Genomic DNA, 19,559 nt, shown 5'->3' with positions numbered 1-19,559 from the left:
CATATGTATATGTCATTCTGTTCTTCATTTATATACCATATATATGATTATATATGTTTGTGCTTGCGTCTGTGTGTGTTGAGAACTGTAAGAACAAATAATCCTTCATTAGCACCCTCAATAAAATGCTTAGCACCCCCTCAGCACCTGCAGAAAAAAATATCTGGAGCCGCCTCTGATAGTGGCCCTCCAGGACCAGGGTTGCCCAGCCCTGACCTAAAGTCAAATGTTAAAATACAAAATTGTGTCTTACTGTATTTTATTTTATTGGGTATTGAATTATATTGTGATGCATTGTCATATCTTATTGTATTAAATTGTATTGACTTGTTAAGCACTAAGTGGTTTTTATCTGAGAAAGGTGCTATACAGTAAAACTGCATTTTACTTTCATACTTTATTCATTATGAAACTCTGATATCACATGCTGACAGTTCAGTTTAGGCTCAAAATCCCCCACATTAAAGTAAACGGTGATGCTAACAGCGGCAGCAGTTTGAATCGTCACGCGGTTTTATGAGGCCTGGAAGCTGGAAGTGTCAGAGCATCTGCTGAGTGGACAGAAACTGTTGGTCTCAGGGTTTGGTAACTGAAGAACTGCTGCTGGACACACACACACACACACACACACACACACACTCAGGGGTTATAAACCTTCCTGAGTAAATTGAATGAAGCTATCAGCTTCTTCTAACATGGATGTTAATGTGCAGATGAACTCGAGCTGTGAACTGAACTGTCATAATGGTTTTTTTTGTATGTGTGTGTGTGTGTTTTAGACAACAGATGGCACCTCCTCATCCAGCTCCCTGCTGAGAAACTCGCGATCGAGAAACATTAGAACGCCACTGACTCTTTACTTAATTCTAAGTATGGTTTCGGATTAAACGCTGTTGGCACGAGGACGGCTGATGCTGATGAGAAAAACAAGTGTTTTCATGCGCTGAAACGGGCCAGGGAAAGAAAAAAAAGACCCCAAGCATTGAAACACAAAACACACCCTCACCACTAAACTGAGACACTTATTCTTGACCGCACGGCGACAAATTAAACCCTCGAGCCACGAGACGCAAATGTGACCTCGATTCTAAATTTCAAAGTTGACTGTTTTTATTTAAGTTGCTCCCCGGGGCTCAAGTTTCCCTCCAATTATAGAAAGTTGCTTCAATTAATCGACTCTGTTGAAATGCAGCATGCTGAGGCAGCCGCTCAGTTTAGATTGGAAACGGGAGGCGGTACGGATACAAAGCAGCTATTTGTTCGACTCGTTGTTTAAAAATGTAACCGGGGGCTGCTTATTTTTAGACGCGGAGGGTGGTCAAACTCACCCGAGGCCTCTTCCAGGTCAGTCCTGGCGGGGGTGCCCGCTTGTAGAAGAGGGAGTGGTTGGTGGCGGGGAACAGCGGGTCCTTGAAGAGCGCGCCTCGACGCAGGCAGGCCCGCCTCAGCCCGCTAAAGTTCTGACCCTGAAAGTCATTTATTTGTCCCAGCATTCTGACTCGGGGAACCTGAAGCAAGGGGGGGAGAAGGAGATGGTGAACGGGACCGATGAAAGGAGAAAGTTGTATCTGCAGGGCAGGCCTTTAATGCACAATGAATGCTTGTTGCCCGCCAACATTGACTCGTGACGAGCCGCATGTAACGCGGCCGCAGGAAATGGGAGTTTCCCGATCTTAAAAGGATCAGCTTCCGAAAAGGAGATAAACTATGACTGACTTCATCCACCAGTTTCATAACTGGGCTCACATGAGTGAAACCAAGTTTGGGAAACAATGATTAACCTCGTTGTAACGATAGTCGTGCTTCTAAATGAGCGGTGAGGCATCCAGACAACTCTGTGCTGCTGTACCGACTTGTCTCCTTGCCACAAGTAAAGGAACTCAACCGAATCCATCGACTGTCTTTGTTATTTAAGTCTTTATTCTTATTTTCAAATTTCTTTAACTGTGTTTATTCCTCTCATCATGGACAACAAGTCCTGTGGATTTGGAAACATATATGTTATATATATATATATAACATAAAACACAAATTTGTGTTTTTTTTTTTATCCAAAGTCACCGGGCGGAACCAAATATTTGATCCATCAATGGACTGACTGTAAGAAGACAGAATCGTGTTCTGTTAGAACAGGTATCATTGGCATAACTTTGCTTCAGACAATCAAACAAATATCACAAAACGATCTCACATTTAGCAGCTTTTTATTTAAACTTTAATGTGGCTTTGGCACAATAATGTGACAAAAACACAGGCTTTCAAAGTATGACGGCTGTGGTTTTTCCTCAATATTGCTGGCGCAGGGCTTTTCACCCTCTCAGCTGTGAGACTTTAAGCTTTAAGGTGTTCCACGTGGTGCAGACAAAGCCACACCACAATTCATTACTAAGCAATCTCTTCTTAAACCCAACCTCACGGCTCTGCTGCCTAAACCCATCCAAACAGTGACTGAGAATGAAAGTAGACGCATTATACGGCCACATGACCACTACCTCTTCTTATGCAACTATCAGGAAAGCAGACAGTCATAAGACGTGGTCACGCTTACAAAACGGACACGTTTATATATGAAAATGTGGGGCATTTAGTATAAAATATTCTCATTTGGTGGATGGTGACTGTTCAGTAGGACCAAACTGAAGGCATGAAGGAGGCAGTTTAAGTAACAACACCAAGACAGAACCAAATGAAGGTTAAGAAATGATCTGACCAAGAACTGAGGAGGAGCAAGGAGTCTATGTACTGGGTGGATTGATTACTGAGTGACAACAGGTGTGCTGATTACTAACAAGATACAGGTGGCACAACAGAAGCTGCAAACAAAGACTAAACCGACTCAACTGAACGTCCGAAACTCCAAACCCAAACAAAGATAAAAACAAAACAAACCCCTCAACGTAATGATAATAAACATGTGAAGCAATGACGCTGTCAACACATTTCATTGTAAACGTTATGGCGGAATCACACCGTCGGACTGCAGCCCACTTCATATGAATGTATTCAGTTTACACTACATTAAAACAGCACCAATTCAAGCATTAATGGTCAAAGCGAAATTATAAATATCTTCATTTGTTGCAGCTGTTTGACCAGGCAGTTACGCCTGGTATGCAGCAATGTGAAGTTTGGGCGTAAGACAGTTATGTTCAGTATATTTTTAAAGTCAAAATGGTCAACTTGTAATGTCGTTTCAGGGGTTTTGCCAATAAACGGTAAATGAATTATGTTGACAGTAATCTACATAAATGTATGGCTGGTTATACGTCAGCTTGGATTCCATCCATCCATTTTTTTCCACCACTTGGTGTTCAGGTTGCAAATTTAACAAGTCAGGGAAAGAAACCCAGACTTCCCTCTCCCAAAGCGTTCCAAGGCCAGAAGGGATGTTTGATCCCTTCAGTGAGTTCTGGGACATCTCCTGAGTAAATCAAGAGTTTTCCCTTTCAGCTAAGCTCCTTCTCCACCGCAACAGTCCAGGACAAAGCCTCCATTACTGCAGATGAGGCCGTAATCTGCCAGACCATCTCCTGCTCCATCCAACCATCACGCCTGAACAAAACTCCCAGATACCCAGAAACTTGGCTCGAGGCAAAGTGAGGCACAACCCCAACTCAGAGATAACATTCCACCCTTTTCACTTTGGGTTATTTGTGCTAAGAAGTGGTTAGAACGGTGTCAAATCTCTTCTTCTGATTTTTACGTGGAGTTGAAAACTGAACTTAAGTTTAGAACGTATTTATTGTAAAACAATCAAGCACAAAAGCAACCAGTGCAGGATTTTAGATGAGCTGACAGCAGAAATTAAAGGTTACTTTCAGACACGGGAAAAGGAAAGACTGCTGGAAAGAATTTGTATTTTCCTCCAAAACACAGGTCCAATTAAATCTTATTTAATTTTGTTCCAGAACTCCTCTGCAGGTGTTAAATGTTGGCTCCTGGTTGTAGTTGGGGGCTCCTGCGTGTTTGTTTGGGGGTCACAGCAGCAACATGCAATGTTTTAGTCATCATTAGTCATATGAACTGCTGGCCTCGTTGAGTCAGCATCTTGTGTGCATCTGTGAGTGTCAGTTTGTGTGTGTGTGTGTGTAAATGTGTGTGTGTGTGTGTGTGTTGGGTCAAATCGCTTACTGGCCTGGGGATAAATTTCAGCCCATGCAGGTGCTGCTGTCTGCAGATACCGCACAGGTCAGTCTGGTTAATTATCAGGGAAGATTGCTTTCTGATGCGTGTTTGAGGAAAACAGAAACACGTTAAATTACATGTTTACGTGGAGCGCTTCGAGCTGCAGTTACCTGGAAATGTGTGGCTGATGCTTTGGGATCAGCGTTGATTTGCCTCAGCTGTTTTTGTGCAAGTTTTGGCTGTTTCTACTCCTAAATAGAAGCTAATTGTAGCCATTTCACTCAGCCTGTGATTTGTGTTCTGCCAAAAATGTATCTTTTCTTTCGGTCTTCCTTTTTTGTGAGCTCATTGCAACAAAACCAACCAAACAACCAAACAACATTTATGCAACAAGACCAAAGTGGATTACTGCCATCTTAAAATATCTCCAATCTCAAATAATTTCATAGTAACTTATGCAAACGTTAGTTTATAAACTTTTACATCTCCATCAATGCATAGCTATTCTAAAGGTTAAAGAAATACTGACATGGTGGAATAATTTAAGATGCAAACTTGTGTTTACCTAACTATGAGGTCCTAAACGACAGACATATGTTTTCTGATTTGCCTTAATGTTCGTCCTGCGGGATTGCAGGTTCAGCTCGTTTGGTCAGTCGTCTCCCTTCAGCTCGATCGAGAGCATCTTCTGTTTCATGTTTTCTCTGATCCTGTTCATCCAAGTCTTTCTTGGTCTACCTCATAGGGCTGTGCTGGCAACTGAATCCATGCCAGTACCACCGCGGTCTCACATCTTTTCTGTGATTGGCGAAAAAGCCTATCTGAACGTTTTTTACTGACGGCGTTGCCCCGTAGGCGCCATGGCAACATTCACATTGTCGTCGCCAGCCAACGTTTGGATCCGTGAAGCGCGACAGGGCGGACAACAGGCTTGCAGATTGTCACCTTGAGCCTGTCAGGCATCCGGTGATCACACAAGACACCGAACACTCGCCACCACTCCATCCACGGCTTGCATATCAGGCAGGAGGTTCCCTCTCTGCCTCGTGCCATTTGCAGCCAGTCGATTGTTACGAAAAACAAGATTCACTGATAAATCTTTTGAGATGTCCTCTTTAGATGACATTGATATATTAAGTACATGTCTCTTCACACTTTGACACCAGGTCATGTTGATTGAAATGATATAAAATGATACAATCTTTTAGTTGTGACAAGACTGGAGGCCTTGTTACGTTTTGCTGATAAGCTAAAAAGGCCCTCTCTGACAACCTTAAGTTACATATTCTACTGCTTAGAAATGTCCCATCTAATGATTTTCTGCTCAATAATACAGTACTTTTGTAAAAATATATATATATTTATAAATAGGTAAAATCAACGAGCTGGATCTGATCCTTTCAACACCGCACCTGTTGCTGTTTTGATCACATTTTACTCTTTTTTTTGTCTCCAATCAGTCACAATTTGGGCTCACAGATTGGCAAACCCCTCCCAAAGTCGTGGAACATTTCTCACACTCTCTGACTCACGGAAACTCAATCGGGAATGGTTCCAGGCGCCAGAAACGACTCTGTGACTTTTGAGAGGAGAAATTGTCAGTGTCAAATGTATTTGTATTGCACCTTTAAAACAACAGCAGTTGACAACAAGACAGACAGAAAACAAGCTGAGTAAAAGTATCAGAAAAACAAGAACTCGAGCTGTATTAAAAGGCAGTGAAAACAGATTTTAAATGAGATTTAAAAAGTGGAAGCGAAGATGCCTGTCTAGTGTCAGAGGGCAGGTAGGACGCATGTCTCTTTCAAAAGTGTTTAAAACTCCAGGGACACGAGAGCAGAGCCCTGCAACTCTCCTGGGGAAACATTTTGAGACATTTTGGAACCCCCTCTAGCAGATGGGGTTTGCAATTTGTCACCAACAGTTGCAGCCCAGTGAGAAATTAAGACATCGTCTGCATAGAGTAGCATCCAGGTGCTTTTTTTTCTGAGTATATAAACCCCTAAAATTATAAGCTAATACTTGTTTTTATCATAGCTGCATATAAAACCAACAAATAGATGGCTGAAAATGAAAAGCTACAGGTTTAATGTAGCTTTGTGACCTACAACACAGCTGAAGACAACCGTTTGTGATTTCTGGAGTAAAAGTAGAAACCAACAATTGCCTAAAGTTCTAAGGAATACAAACATGTTCCCACTGCGTCAAAGCCAGTTTATAAACTTTAAACCCATTAATATATGAAGGATAATTAGTAATGCATTCCAGCAAACATGCATTATTAATGCACAGACAAACAATAGTGAGCTGCAGAAAACAAGAGACATTTTGAACGACAGTCAGTGTCTGCATTATTGATTATGCTCAGTGCTGACGACTTGTCAGTCATGTTTTTTTTTTAAGATTTCATTTGACATAAAAAGTCTGCAGATGATTTTGGATATTGGAGGTTTTTACCTTTCAGACATGCCAGGCGTTCATCCACTTGCTGTCTTGAAACTTTAGGCGGCCACAGCAAACTCAGAACCTGCAAGTCGTTGAGGAAACTGCTGTCAAAGTCAGCTGTTAAAGTCGGACTGCCAGCCTCTTCCACGGATACTCCTTCCTCCTCTTCCCTCTGGATGTGTCAGGACTGTTCGGTGCATCGCCTCCAGTTATTTAATTCAGTGTTTTTTTTTTATTTGTTTCGCCGTGTGAGGGCTCAGCTTGATGCAGGACCTGCAGGTTCTCCATCTGATGCTGAATCATCTGAGTGTGTGTGTTTATGTAACAACTTCTGAAGCTGATGCTTGAGTGTGTTTGTGTGTAACTCTATCTTCCTCTGCAGAGACAATAGGCACAAAAGTCACCCCTCCGAGGGACATAACACACCGTTTAAGACAACGGGAGGCCTTTAGCATTAAAAAATCTACCGTTGCTCTTGAGTTTCAGACACTTTATCCTTTGACACCTGCATGCAAGTGTGTGTTTGTGTGGGTGTCCGTGTCACTTACTGCTGCTGCTCTTCTGTCCTCTCCTCCCTCCTCTCCACGTTGTCTCGCCCCATTTCCATGCAGCTTTCATTTTACCATGAACCATATCTCCCCCTCGTCTTTATTTATTTTTCTTTTGGTTTTTTCCTCCTCCTCTGCAGCTTCTTCCTCGCAGAGACTCGTGGAGGATCGGTGGCTGCCAAGTCTGCTGCCCCTGACACCTGAGAAACCAAGAGGCCACCACCTTCTATTTTAACCGCTTCGCTGCCACATATCACCACCTCTTTCATATTTTTAAAACTAGGAGGTAAAAACAAACCAGTGTGTGCTTATTTAGCTGAAACGGGTCAATCTCTAGTCTCTATTTCAGGCTGGCTAATTTTAGAAACACCTCAGGTGAGAAAGTGATCAAACTGACGTGTTTGTATTTGAAATAAAATGTGAAAGAATAAGCATCAAAAGTCTTCAACACAGCTTAGATCACAAACTAAAAACAGACCAGACATCATCTCCATGTTATTATGTTTAAACTGAACAAGAGTTTGTTTCATTTTTACAGCTGAAGTCATATATTGGACCTGAACAAACTGTTTGGATGGAGACCTCGGTATTGTAAATCTGTCAAACAGGGACTCGCAGAGATCTCCAGGGTTTTATATTTGTGCCCTTCTACTCCCTAACGTGGACACAATAAAACAAAAAGCACTTAGTAGCAGCTGATTTAAAAGGTCCTAATGAATCAGTGAAACTCAACTTGGCTTCCAGAAGAAAAAAAACACTAAAATCTAAAATTCTTTTAGCTTGTTTTTGCAAAGAAATCTTAATAAATTGATCTTTTCTATAACACAAACTTTAATCTAAATAATATAAGTTAACATACTTCTTTTATAATTACGTTTGCATGCAGGGTTTCATTTTTTATATTCAGACAATTGTTTAATTTAAAGTTTTTTTTCCCACTCAAAGTCATTTATAACCAGGATTAAAAATATTTATTGATGTCAAACATGCATTATATAGTACATGAATATAGAGTAAAATTTTATTTCATCTGAATATCCTCTGCTATCACTGGGTGCAGATCAATTATCGCTTCTGTTATTTACTAATAATTATGTTGGTGCCAAAATCCAGGGTTTCGCTTGTTATTTTATCTAAATTAAAATATGCTGAAACAAAAATATGTTTCTTTTGTTTATATAGTGCTGCTGCACATTCTGGTTGTTCTTGATTTGATGAAGGGATATCTGCTTCATCTTCTAGATGTTTTTTTGCAGTGATTTGCTTTATGAAACAACACTAAATGTACATGTCAGAACAGTCTAAAGAGTTTCAGAAAACAAGCAAGTTTTTATTTTTAGGAATAATTTGTAGTTTGTACATAAATACAAAAGGCATGTAATGTTTTGACAGGAGCACAAAATAAATATATAGGGGCCGAAAACAACATTTAAATAAATAAATTAAAAACTGTCTGTAATAAGAGACTGAGATACAAAGTAGATGCATTATTAATAAGCCCAAAAATGTTACTGTTGATTGTACAATTTTATTCATTATTCTTGAACTTTTTTTTATTTTTAAACAGAAGTTACTTGTGAGTTTTCAGTCTTGAGCTTTCTCTACCTTGTAAAACAACAAGACATGTTAGACATGTTAAAATTTAATACTTTATTCTTTTGCTTTTATTGAATCCAGCTATCCTATATTATTTGTAATGTATGCTCTTTCACGGACATGAATACTACGGTGGTGTTTTTGTCTAAATGCAGTTTATTCTTTAGTAAAATGTGACAGTTTTTCTTCTTCTATCGATTGCTTCGCCCTGAGAATCCGAACGGCCGCCGTCGACTCGTCGCGTCTGGTCGCTGGGGCCGAGTGCGCATGCGCGTGGCAGCAAGTTTAGAAATGCCGATGTGGCGGCTGCAGTCAGGCTGTAGTTTTTAATGTTTTAGCCGAAATGGAGTTTCTCGCTCTGGTTTTGCTCTGTGTGTGCAGTAGGTTCGCTGCCGCGGATGAAGACGAGAGGCTGCCGAATAAATGTGAAGGTAGGACAAGGAAGAGACGCGTTTGTTTACCTGCAGGCAGCTTTGTTTATTGTTTATGTGTGTATGTGTGTGTGTGTGTGTGTCAGTGTGCAAGTTTCTGACAGTGGAGCTTCAGGAGGCTCTGGAGAAAACCGGTCGCTCCAAAGAAGTTCTGGAGGTCGGAGAAGTGTTGGACTCGGGCAGGAGAAGAAGGAAGATCAAATATAACACCTCGTGAGTAAAACTCATCTAAGACTCATTTTAACAGCTAACAAAAAAAAACGTGAATTTCCATATAAACAAATGACGGCAGGCTCAGGACTCTGTGTCTGTTGGGGGGGGGCTGATGTTTATTCTTGTGTTTAAATTCAGGGAAACGAGGCTGACTGAGGCGCTGGACGACATCTGTGAGCGCTTCCTGCAGTACAGCGTCCACGCTGAGAGACCAGGCAGCCTCAGGTACTCCAAGGTAAGCAGGTTACCTCCCTGTCATTGGTTCATCGTCCGTCACATGACCGTCTGTCTGTGCACAGCGTCTTGTCTGCACAGCTGGACATGTCGCAGGTCGAGGATGATCCCTACTGATTTCAAGGTCACAGGTGACCCCTTTGTGGATATTTTGTCTGTGCTCTAACCCTGCAACTGTGCAATGTAGGAATGTCAAACTTGCACAGCTGGACACCTCAGGGGTCGGGGATGATCCCTACTGATTTCAAGGTCACATTCCCAAAGGTCAATGTCACAAGTGACCCCTTTGTGGAAATCTTGTCATCTCTAACGCTGCAACCATGTAACACAGGAATGTCAAACTTGCACAGCTGGACACCTCGTGGGTCGGGGATGATCCCGATTGATTTCATAGCGCCATGGTCAAAGGTTTCCCTTGTCTGGGCTCCATCTCCAGACACGTGCGCAGGATTGTTGTGTGAGTGAGTTCACGACTGTTTTCTCCTGTGCGGCGGCAGGGATCCAGTCAGACGATGACGACTCTGAAGAATCTGGTCAACAAAGGCGTGAAGGTGGACCTGGGCATGCCGTACGAGCTCTGGGACGAACCGACGGTGGAGGTGGCGGACATGAAGAAGCAGGTAGGCGTCCAAGCTGCTCGGCCTCTGACCTCTTTAATGATTTTGAAGTCATATTTTCCAAACCTGAGTTGAACCTTTTATGGAGTGGCTTCACTGGAAGCTGGGGCTGCTGTTTTTTTGTTGTTGTTGTTGTTGTCGTTAGTGAACAGGGTGTGTGCGGGCGCCTTTAGCCTCTTAGACGGACCTGTGTTGTGTGTTCAGTGTGAGACGATGCTGGAGCAGTATGAGGAGGTGGTGGAGGACTGGTACTTCCACCACCAGGACCAGAGACTGGAGGACTTCCTCTGCGAGGACCATGTCCTCGAGGCGTCAGAGCGAGGTACACCACAGAGACGGGCAGCTGCTCGCTGTCGTTTTATAGCCGGTGGTCAAATTCTGTAGCTGAAAAAAGGCTGACTGAGTGAATAAACGGTAGAAAGTTGTTCTTCTGCTTTAGACCAAAATGCCAAATATTTCCTGTCAGGATTCATGTTTGTGTTTTTATTGAGTATTTTGTTGTCATTAGAAGTTTAGCCTTTAGCTACTTTTCTGCTGTTTTCCGCTTTAAGCTACTGTTCTGCTTCTTTTAGCCTTTAGCTACTGTTCTGCTGCTTTTAGCTTTAGCTACTGTTCTGCTTCTTTTAGCCTTTAGCTACTATTCTGCTGTTTTTAGCTTTAAGCTACTGTTCTGCTTCTTTTAGCCTTTAGCTACTATTCTGCTGTTTTTAGCTTTAAGCTACTGTTCTGCTTCTTTTAGCCTTTAGCTACTGTTCTGCTTCTTTTAGCCTTTAGCTACTGTTCTGCTGTTTTTCGCTTTAAGCTACTGTTCTGCTTCTTTTAGCCTTTAGCTACTGTTCTGCTGTTTTTAGCCTTTAGCTACTGTTCTGCTGTTTTTCGCTTTAAGCTACTGTTCTACTTCTTTTAGCCTTTAGCTACTGTTCTGTTGCTTTTAACTTTAAGCTACTGTTCAAGATAAACCTTAAAACGTTTCAGAACATTTTAGATTCAAATCCAGTAAAAATTAAAAAGCACAAAAACACCAGACAGCAATATCTGACGAAATAAAAACAGATGAATAAACATTTTCAGCCACAACTTCTAAAGTAGAAACGCAGCCGAAAAATGTCACTTTTATGTCCAGAGTAGTGAGACGGTAAAGTGAGCTCAGACCTCTGTGGACTTTAAATATGTGACCAGGGGACATGTTTACCTGATGGACGGTTTGTGTCCCTCTCCTCCCCCCGCAGACTGTCTGAAGGAGGTGTGGAGAGACGACCGGAGACTCGAAGAGGAAGAAGAAGCAGGACGGACTGAAGGACGAGCTGAGGGACGAGCTGAGGGACAGAGTGAAGGACGAGCTGAGGGACGAGCTGAGGGACAGAGTGAAGGACGAACTGAGGGACGGACTGAAGGACAGAGTGAAGGACGGACTCACGACGCCGGAGAACTTTAAGAAGAACCGAGCGGTTTACAGAGGAGCAGAAGCGACAGGAGCCAACTTTCAGAGTCCCTTCATTTGATCCCTGGTAGGTCGAGGTGGAAAAGTTAGATTTATTTTGTAATAATGTTCTGCACCAACAGAAGTCTGTGGCATTATGCCGATATTCAATTTAGATTTCAAACTGCAGTATTTGAATGTATTCTGTACAGTTTTTATACGCTGAATAAAAGGTTTCTGTGACGTTGGTGTGTTTCTCTTTAAGCGTGTTCCTGGTGTCAGTAATCAGGCCTGATGAGGCTCAGCTGTGCTGCTGCTCCTGGTTCAGCCTGACAGAGTCTCAGGAAAAGCTCCAAACGATGCCTCCTCTTCCTCTTCCTCTCCTGTTTTCTCTCTGCTTCCTGTTGGGTTTCGCCGAGTTCCGCTCTCCAACCAGGTCCCCCTCCGACTCGGCGGAGGATCCCGACGGGGGCGCCCTCGCCGCCGCCGGAGAGGGCCCGGCCCTGGCGGTGAGGTGTCTCTGGGACAGCGTGGAGGTGGCGGCGAGAGCCCGCCTGCCGGACTCGGGCGTCCCCGCGAGGCTGGTGGGGCTGAGGCTCGGACCCTGCGCCGCCGAGCTGTCGCCCGACGGGGTCTTCTCCGTCCGGGCTCCCCTGGGCGCCTGCGGGAGCCGAGTGACGGTGAGGCTCTCCGTCGGGTGGCTGCTCTCCGCCGCCCCCCGGTGGCGTGACCTCACACTGCTGCTGCTGCTGTGTTTCAGCTCACAGAGGGAGACGTTGTCTACACCAACCTGCTGCTGCTGTCCTTCGCCGGTGCCGTTCGGGTGGAGGCGGCTGCTGTTCCTGTGCTGTGCAAACACAGAAGGTGCAGCCGAGCCCCGAATCTTTCCAAACTCGCTCTAAAAACCCTGACGGGGAATTTGGATTTGGCTCGTCGAGCTTCGTTTAAAACTGTTCGCAGCCAGAGGAAATATCTTGGTCAAATTAGGATATTTAACTGCTTTAGGTTCATCACAAGACGTCAAATTTGTTAAAATGACTCGTTTAAAAAGAAGTGCTTTAAAGTATTTAAAGTTTAGTCTTTTGACAAGATGGTGGAGGATAAAAAAGTAATAAAACTGGCAATAAATAGAATAAAAACACATAAAAATGATTAGAATTGTTCAACTATAGCCAAGCTGTACAGTCCACGTGGTTAAACGGCTAAAATGACAAAAATGTTTTTTATTTTTTAGAGGTTTCAACTAAAAAAAAAACAAATTCAGCCATTCAGATTTATTTAAAAAAAGGACGAGAGTCAAATTTTTACAGATAAGTCTGATGGAGCAAAGTTTTTTATTAGAATTGTTATTAATTATTTTGTCTCATCAGTCTTTAAAAAGACTTAAAAAATAAATCAAGAACTATTTAGACTGGAAAAATCTTATAAAAATGACTGATTAATTCCAGAAAAGTCTCCTTCAGTTTGTAGAGTGACCACTTTTCAAACTGTTCTGACTTCTGACGGGTTTTCTTTAAAGCTACATGTGGTTTCACAGATTGATTTATTTTACTCTAATGTATTTGTTTTAATAAAAATGCATTTATAGCCGCTAAAATAAAAGCTGTAAAAAATAGCTATAATAATAAAAACGCACCTATAAGAATTAAAAGCAGACCTGTTTATCCGCAGGATATATAATTTAGGATGTAAAGACACTGTTACTGATGTTTTTATTGTTATTCGTATATCGGCTGCCTGTTGTCTGACGCCTCCTCCGACCTGCAGGAGGTTCTCGGTGAGCAGCGGCGCTCTGAGGCCCACCTGGACGCCCCTCGTCTCCGTCCACTCGGCTCGCCTCGGCTTGGACTTCGCGCTCAGGCTCATGACGGGTGGGTGCGCGTCGGCGTTCGGCTCGCGGTGGTTGTGGTTGACAGCCGATGTTATACAGGAAGGAGATCGGTTCATGTCTTTAGAGATATTTTACGGTTGGTGGACTCGAGCAGAAACCCGGAGCTGAGAACCGGAGAACCTGGAGCCATTCCTCCCGGATGATCCCAGGATGAAGACGCGGAATATGAAGACAACCACAGAGTCATCTTTATTCCTCAGCACAGCCTGAACTCTTCCCCAGGAAGCGTTCTTATCGTTTCTTTAATTCATCTTAAAGTTTGATCTCTTGTTTGGACGACGGTTGACCCCCCGGTTCTCGGTTCTCGACCGTCGGAGCTCCATCTGGGGACGTTCTGTCGCCGTAGTTTGTTTTCCTTCCGCCTCCGGCCCGCCTCAGATCGTTGCCAAACAGACATTTTCCGGATGGCGTCGTATGATGATTTTTAAAATCTCATTCATTTTGGTCCCAAACCATGACAGGACCACCACCATGCTTTACGTATGGGGGTGGAGAACGTTATGAGCGTCGAACACGGAACAAGGAACGAGTGAGGCGATTCCGGTGGTGAGCCGGTCAAAGGTCAAGCTCCCAGATGAGCCCACGCTCTAACTACGCCATCATTAAACTCCTGGACACCTCTTAGGTCAGGGGTGATCACCATTGATTTCAAGGTCATGGGGTCAGAAGTCATCCTCACAGCTGACCTGGTGCTCTAACTCAGCATCAGTGTGATGTAAGAACGTCGAACTGCACAGCTGGAATCATCACGGGTCAAAGATGATGCCTGTTGACGTTAGGGGTCATGGGGGTCAAAGGTCACAGGTGACCCCTTTGTTAAAAACTTGTCTTTGCTCCTACATGCGACCCTTCTGTTTCCGGTTGTTGGTTTGTTTGTCTGTCTGTCAGCAAAGATCAGGTAAAAACTAAAGAACAGATCTGGAGGAAACAAAAACCGATGGATTATATTTTGGTGCTGATCCAGATTCTGATCCGGATCGAACTGTTTTTATCTTTTTAGTCACGCTGCGGCCTCGGCGGAGGTTTGGGCTCTCTGAGTGCTTCTAGTTATTAATTATTGTCGTACTTGATCATTATTGATCTTGTGTAAACCAAAGATATCAGTCAAAGCCAAACATCAGTTTTATGTTCTTCCTGTCAGATGACTGGACCGACGAGAGGAACTCTCCCATTTACTTCATGGACCAAACGGTCAACATCCAGGCCTCATTAGACCACCGTCACCCTCCCCTCCGTCTGTTTGCTGCCGGCTGCATGGCCACTCTGACTCCAGATGTGACCTCTGAGCCCAGATACGCCTTCATAGACCGCCAGGGGTGAGTCCCTAACCCGCCCTCGACGCCCGCAGCGGGTCCTTCAGTTAAATGGATGCTTCCCGTCTCGTATTGTTTTCAGATGCTGATTTAAAAAAGCGAAACCCAGGAGTTGAATCCGATGAGTCTTTCTGTCTTTTCACGCAGATGTTTCACCGACTCCCTGCTGAGCGGCTCCGGCTCGCGTTTCCTGCCCCGGGTCGACGACCAGCTCCTCCGGATTCAGCTGGAGCCGTTCCTCTTCCACAAGGACCGCAGACACGCCGTCAGCACTGAACACAGCACCTTTTCAGGTTTGGTTTTAAACCCTCTGTGTAGAGCAATGGTTCCTGAGCCTGTCCCCCCCCTCACATGCAGATTTACATCACCTGTCACCTGGAAGCCGTGCCCGTTTCTGAGAGGGACCCCGAGAAAAAGGCCTGCTCCTTTCTAAACGGGAGGTCCGTCTCCAGATCAGTTCATTCTAAAAAAAAAATACGCAGAATAAAATAGATTTAGTTTTTCTTTTTTTTTTCCCCCCCTCAGCTGGAGGTCTGCGGACGGCGAGGACGGCGTGTGTGAGAGCTGCAGTGGCGCCGAAACCAGCCACAGGAGGGCGCGCAGGAGCCGGAGATCCCACAGAAACAACGGTGCCAGCTTTGCTGCCCCTCTGCTCCCGGGGGACTTGTTAACCTGACAGGTTATAACTCGGATGTTTCTGGTCTTGCAGAGCTGCACGGAGAAGCCACTCTGGGTCCGATCATATTTGTTCCCGAACGAGGCGCCGCCGCAGAGGAGCGTGGGAATCTTTACCGAGGAAGATAAAGACTTTGATTGTTTGTTCGTTTGTTCCTTAAGACAACGAGTAGTTGTGACATTCTAAGGTTTATCTGCAGATGTGACTGAAATACAAGAAGTATTTAATTTATCTGGATTATCTGGTTATTATTTAACGTTAAAGCAGACGCAGGGTTTGCAGACAGGCAGTCAGATGTGTGGAAATGACTCCTGCTGACCAGCGTGCAAGAACGTATTTTATTTGTTCTAAAAAAAGACTTAAAGTGTTTACATTTATCAGCTTCTCTTAAATATATGGAATACAGCTTCTTTTGAGAAAACTCGTCATAGATTTTCTACAGGCTCTGATGTTAAAAAAAGATTAAACTTTTGAGTTCCTGTTTCCAAAGGCAGGATGCGTTTATTTTTGTCAGCGAGTAAACGGAGGATTGGTCATAAAAGACGTGTGTCGGCCGATTTATCAGTTCGGGTTCTGACGTGCGGCCTGGATCTGTAAACGGCTTTTTGTGTTTTTCATTAGCGCAGGTGTGAAGTGATCGGAATGTGATTTGAGAACGAATGTTGTTCCCATAATGATGTTGGAGTGTTTTTGGTTTTTTTGCCCACGGATTCAGTTGGATGTAAAGCACTCCGGATGGATCTCTGGGGAAGAAGACGCTCCGTCGGAGGGTAGGGAGCCTCTGAGCGACGGCAGCTTAACACAAACTCCTGATGTCTGACAAAAGAGAGGCAAAAACACAGATTTTAGTGAAAATGTCTGGTTTTAAATGATTGTTTACGAAGAGTTAGCATGTTACCTGTTTTAGACGGCTCTCTCAGCAAGCCTCAGTTTAGAGAAACGGGTTCATTTTGACCGGACTAACGAGCTAACGGCGAGTCGGAGCGAGGCCAAGACCAGAGTGGATCGAACGACTCTGATCTCAAACATTTCATAGACGTTCATGCGAAACCTCTATGTTGCCATAGATACGGAGCTAAAATTTGACGTGGTAGTAGCTGAGAGTCATCCCCGACACACGCTCAGAGCAATAACAGATCGTGTAAGATCTCAGTAATATGGAGGACTGTTTGTTATGTGCTTTTTAGCGATTTGAACTAAACAGCTGCAACGTTGCCATTTTTCAACACAGGTGATTTTAGTGTAAAACTTTAGTATAAAAGGCGTCAGGAGATATGCTCTCCTAGCCTTTAACTTTGATTAGAGTTGTTTAAAGATCCACTTTTGTCTTGGCCATGCTGAAATTAGCCGTCCGGCTGAATTTGAACTCCATTTCTCCAAACAGAGGTTCTTCAAACAGCGATCCGCAACAGGTAGGATATTCATTCTTCAGGTTTCTCTGCACTGATGCTACGTTTCCTCTGGTTTCTTACTGACCTGGTAACGATTGTAGACGCGGTGGAGCACGTGGGACAGATTCCGGCCTCGCACGAGCCAGAAAACGACGCTCCGAGAAGAAAAGAAAAACTAAATTAATAAAAGCTGTTAGAAGTTTTTATTGTTATTTGTACGAACATGTTGGTCAGCTTTTCAGAAACCTTCACATTCGGGAGTTCTTCGTTTCACATTGAGGGCAGTTTGATTTATTTTTAATGTTATTTATTTATTTATTTTTTTTGCTCTTGTTTAATAATGGACAAACAAGATGTGGGAGGAAACGAACCAGTGAGGGGTTCGATCGCGGCTCGAGTCTCCCGCTGTGAGAAAACCTTGACATCGTCTCGAGCAGAAGCCAAACCGCTCTCACGTTTCCATCCTCCTCATCCTAGTTAAACATGTCATTTCTGTTCTTCTTCTTCTTCTTCTTCTTCTCCTCCTCGCCGCCTCCTGTCAGCGCTCGATTCTGACACAAAGTGAAGAAAACAAAAAAACCAACAACGCTGCTGTTGGGTTCATGGCAGCAGGATTAGTTTTCCGCTCTGCCTCTTTGTGCCAGCATTTACATTTCGAGCCAAAGCTCTCTGTCCCGATTTTAATAACACTTCCCTCCTGATGCAGAGAAATGAAATTACATCTGAGGAAATGTTTTTTTTTTTTTTTTTTTTGTAATTTAAAGACTTTGTGTGACTTTAGATGCGTCGGTTACTGGAAGGCTTCTGAAGAGTCCCTGAATCTTGACATTTTGAAACAGTCTGCAGCAGATTAGGTGGGTTGTTTTTTTTATTTTATGAAACTGTTGTCGTGGCTGAACTTTCACCTAAAAAGATGCTGCTGTGATAAGATTGTGTCTTTGGATGTTCCTCAGTTTTTATCCTCGGGCTTGTTGGACTTTCTCCGCTGACAGAGCTGGCTGAGGGAACCTTTTATTTGTTGCTTGTGTGAAAATGAATCCAAACTTCCCGGAGATCCTTGGGCAGCCAGAAGGTACACTTGACTTCAAGCTGATGGAACAGAGGAGGTTTTGCCCCATTCCTACCACTGCTTTGTACGTTTAGTTTTATCCCACTCGTCGTTCGGCAGGTTTTAGGTGCCTAAACCACCTGTTCACGAAACAAAAACACGTCTTCCATACAGATCGATCCTCTTATAACGTCTGCAGCGAGTTAAAAATAGGATGTTTTTCGCTTACAGTCTCACGACACTAATGAGGTGTTTGTGCAAAGAAACTTTCAGCTCAGTTTACATTGTTCTGACAGATGTGATGTATGGAAAAAAAGAAAGAAATGTGCTCGCTAATGTTTACAGTATATTACAAAACAATATATTAGGATATAAAAACAATATGATGTCATATAAGACAGTAAAATACAACATGATACATTATAATAGAACCTGATACAATACTATATGGCACAATTAAATATAATACGATACGGTACAATACAATACAACAAGATACAACAGGATACAATACAATATGATACAATACTATACGATATAGGGTTGAGCCTTGAAGCCTTAAAGCGGATAAAGCATTTTTGAAAAGTATGATACGTAAAACTCGTCAATATCTGCGCTCGTCCTGAAGGAAAGTCCTCATTGGGTAACTGACTGTTTTCACAATCTGTGATTGGCCAGCCACAGAGCGCCCGCCCCTCCCTGCACACACACACATACGTGTCTGCAGCGACAGCTGTGCGTCATACAGCTGAAAACGGCTCGTATCGTGTCAGTCACTGCCTCCACTCCGGTCAGGTTTTTTTTTTTTACCGTCTGCTTTCTCTAAGTTTGGCTGGTGGTATGTCACGCCCACTTCCGGGTTAGGCCCCGCCCACTCAGAGTACAGATACGATACAGATAATTTAGTTGGTTGAACAGATACAGATAGTGGTGTACTCGCTCATCCCTAATACGATACAACAGAATACTACACAATAAAGCATGATACAATAAAACATGATATAATACTATACAATACAACAGAAAAAAAAAACAATAGAACCTGATATAATACGATACGATACAATAGAATGCAATACAACACAATGCAAAACAGTACAATACAGTATAAGACGATACAAGACAAGACAAGATGATACGATAAAATACAACACAATAACAATGGTACAGTACGATGCAGTATGATACAATTCAACAAATGCAACACGATACAATAACATGACAATACAACAACAATACAATGCAATACTATACAAGATACATGAAGTACTAGACAATACATCGACTATTAAAACAACTGGAGTTGTTTTAAGATGGGAGCAGCCTTGATCTTGGTCCTACTCGGACTAGACTTTAGCTCGTCAATCAAAGACAAAGACCTCCAACAGGTAAGATATTTATTGTTCAGAACCCCACTTCTGAGCATCTGAACCGTCTTCCAGACTCGTTTGCTGTAACTCCGACCTCCTCGGGCGTTAGGACCGAAAGACAAGACTCGGCTCGGCCTCTGTTTTCCTTTTCAACACATTCAAATAAAACCAGTGTTGATGTTTCTCTCGATCCCATTTGTTCAAACGGCTCCGGGAGAGAACTCGGCACTCGCAACAAATC

At 43.3% G+C, this 19,559-nt stretch overlaps 2 protein-coding genes across 3 annotated transcripts in view; one reads left to right on the top strand and one right to left on the bottom strand.

Annotated features, from left to right (window-relative positions):
* The window catches only part of LOC108241793 (calpain-5), a 16,966-nt gene extending 9,626 nt beyond the window's left edge, over positions 1 to 7,340 (bottom strand). Inside the window, exons 1-3 of the mRNA XM_017426215.3 lie at positions 7,119 to 7,340; positions 6,583 to 6,652; positions 1,329 to 1,508 (exon numbers count right to left, since the gene is read on the bottom strand). Of these exons, the coding sequence (XP_017281704.1) occupies positions 1,329 to 1,493 (165 nt within the window). The 5' untranslated portion in view covers positions 1,494 to 1,508; positions 6,583 to 6,652; positions 7,119 to 7,340. The remainder of the gene's footprint in view (positions 1 to 1,328; positions 1,509 to 6,582; positions 6,653 to 7,118) is intronic.
* A 1,624-nt stretch (positions 7,341 to 8,964) lies between these two features.
* LOC108241804 (zona pellucida sperm-binding protein 3) lies at positions 8,965 to 15,930 on the top strand. Of its 2 annotated transcripts, XM_025008037.2 has the most exons (9): positions 11,576 to 11,717; positions 11,895 to 12,309; positions 12,390 to 12,493; positions 13,397 to 13,500; positions 14,662 to 14,836; positions 14,981 to 15,098; positions 15,191 to 15,273; positions 15,359 to 15,462; positions 15,543 to 15,930. In XM_025008037.2, exons 2-9 carry the CDS (start codon positions 11,989 to 11,991, stop codon positions 15,635 to 15,637), a joined length of 1,104 nt encoding a protein of 367 aa, XP_024863805.1. In that variant the 5' UTR covers positions 11,576 to 11,717; positions 11,895 to 11,988; the 3' UTR covers positions 15,638 to 15,930. The 2 variants fall into 2 exon arrangements, 1 of the variants encoding a protein (XP_024863805.1); XR_005233335.1 differs by lacking the exons at positions 12,390 to 12,493; positions 13,397 to 13,500; positions 14,662 to 14,836; ... (2 more) ...; positions 15,359 to 15,462; positions 15,543 to 15,930 and adding exons at positions 8,965 to 9,145; positions 9,232 to 9,358; positions 9,497 to 9,593; positions 10,090 to 10,212; positions 10,414 to 10,531 and having other exon boundaries at positions 11,439 to 11,717; positions 11,895 to 12,033.
* The last annotated feature ends 3,629 nt before the right edge of the window (positions 15,931 to 19,559 follow it).

This window comes from Kryptolebias marmoratus, linkage group LG7, assembly GCF_001649575.2.
Source record: "Kryptolebias marmoratus isolate JLee-2015 linkage group LG7, ASM164957v2, whole genome shotgun sequence".
NCBI lineage: Eukaryota > Metazoa > Chordata > Actinopteri > Cyprinodontiformes > Rivulidae > Kryptolebias > Kryptolebias marmoratus.
This window is presented reverse-complemented; position numbering and strand designations above follow the sequence as displayed.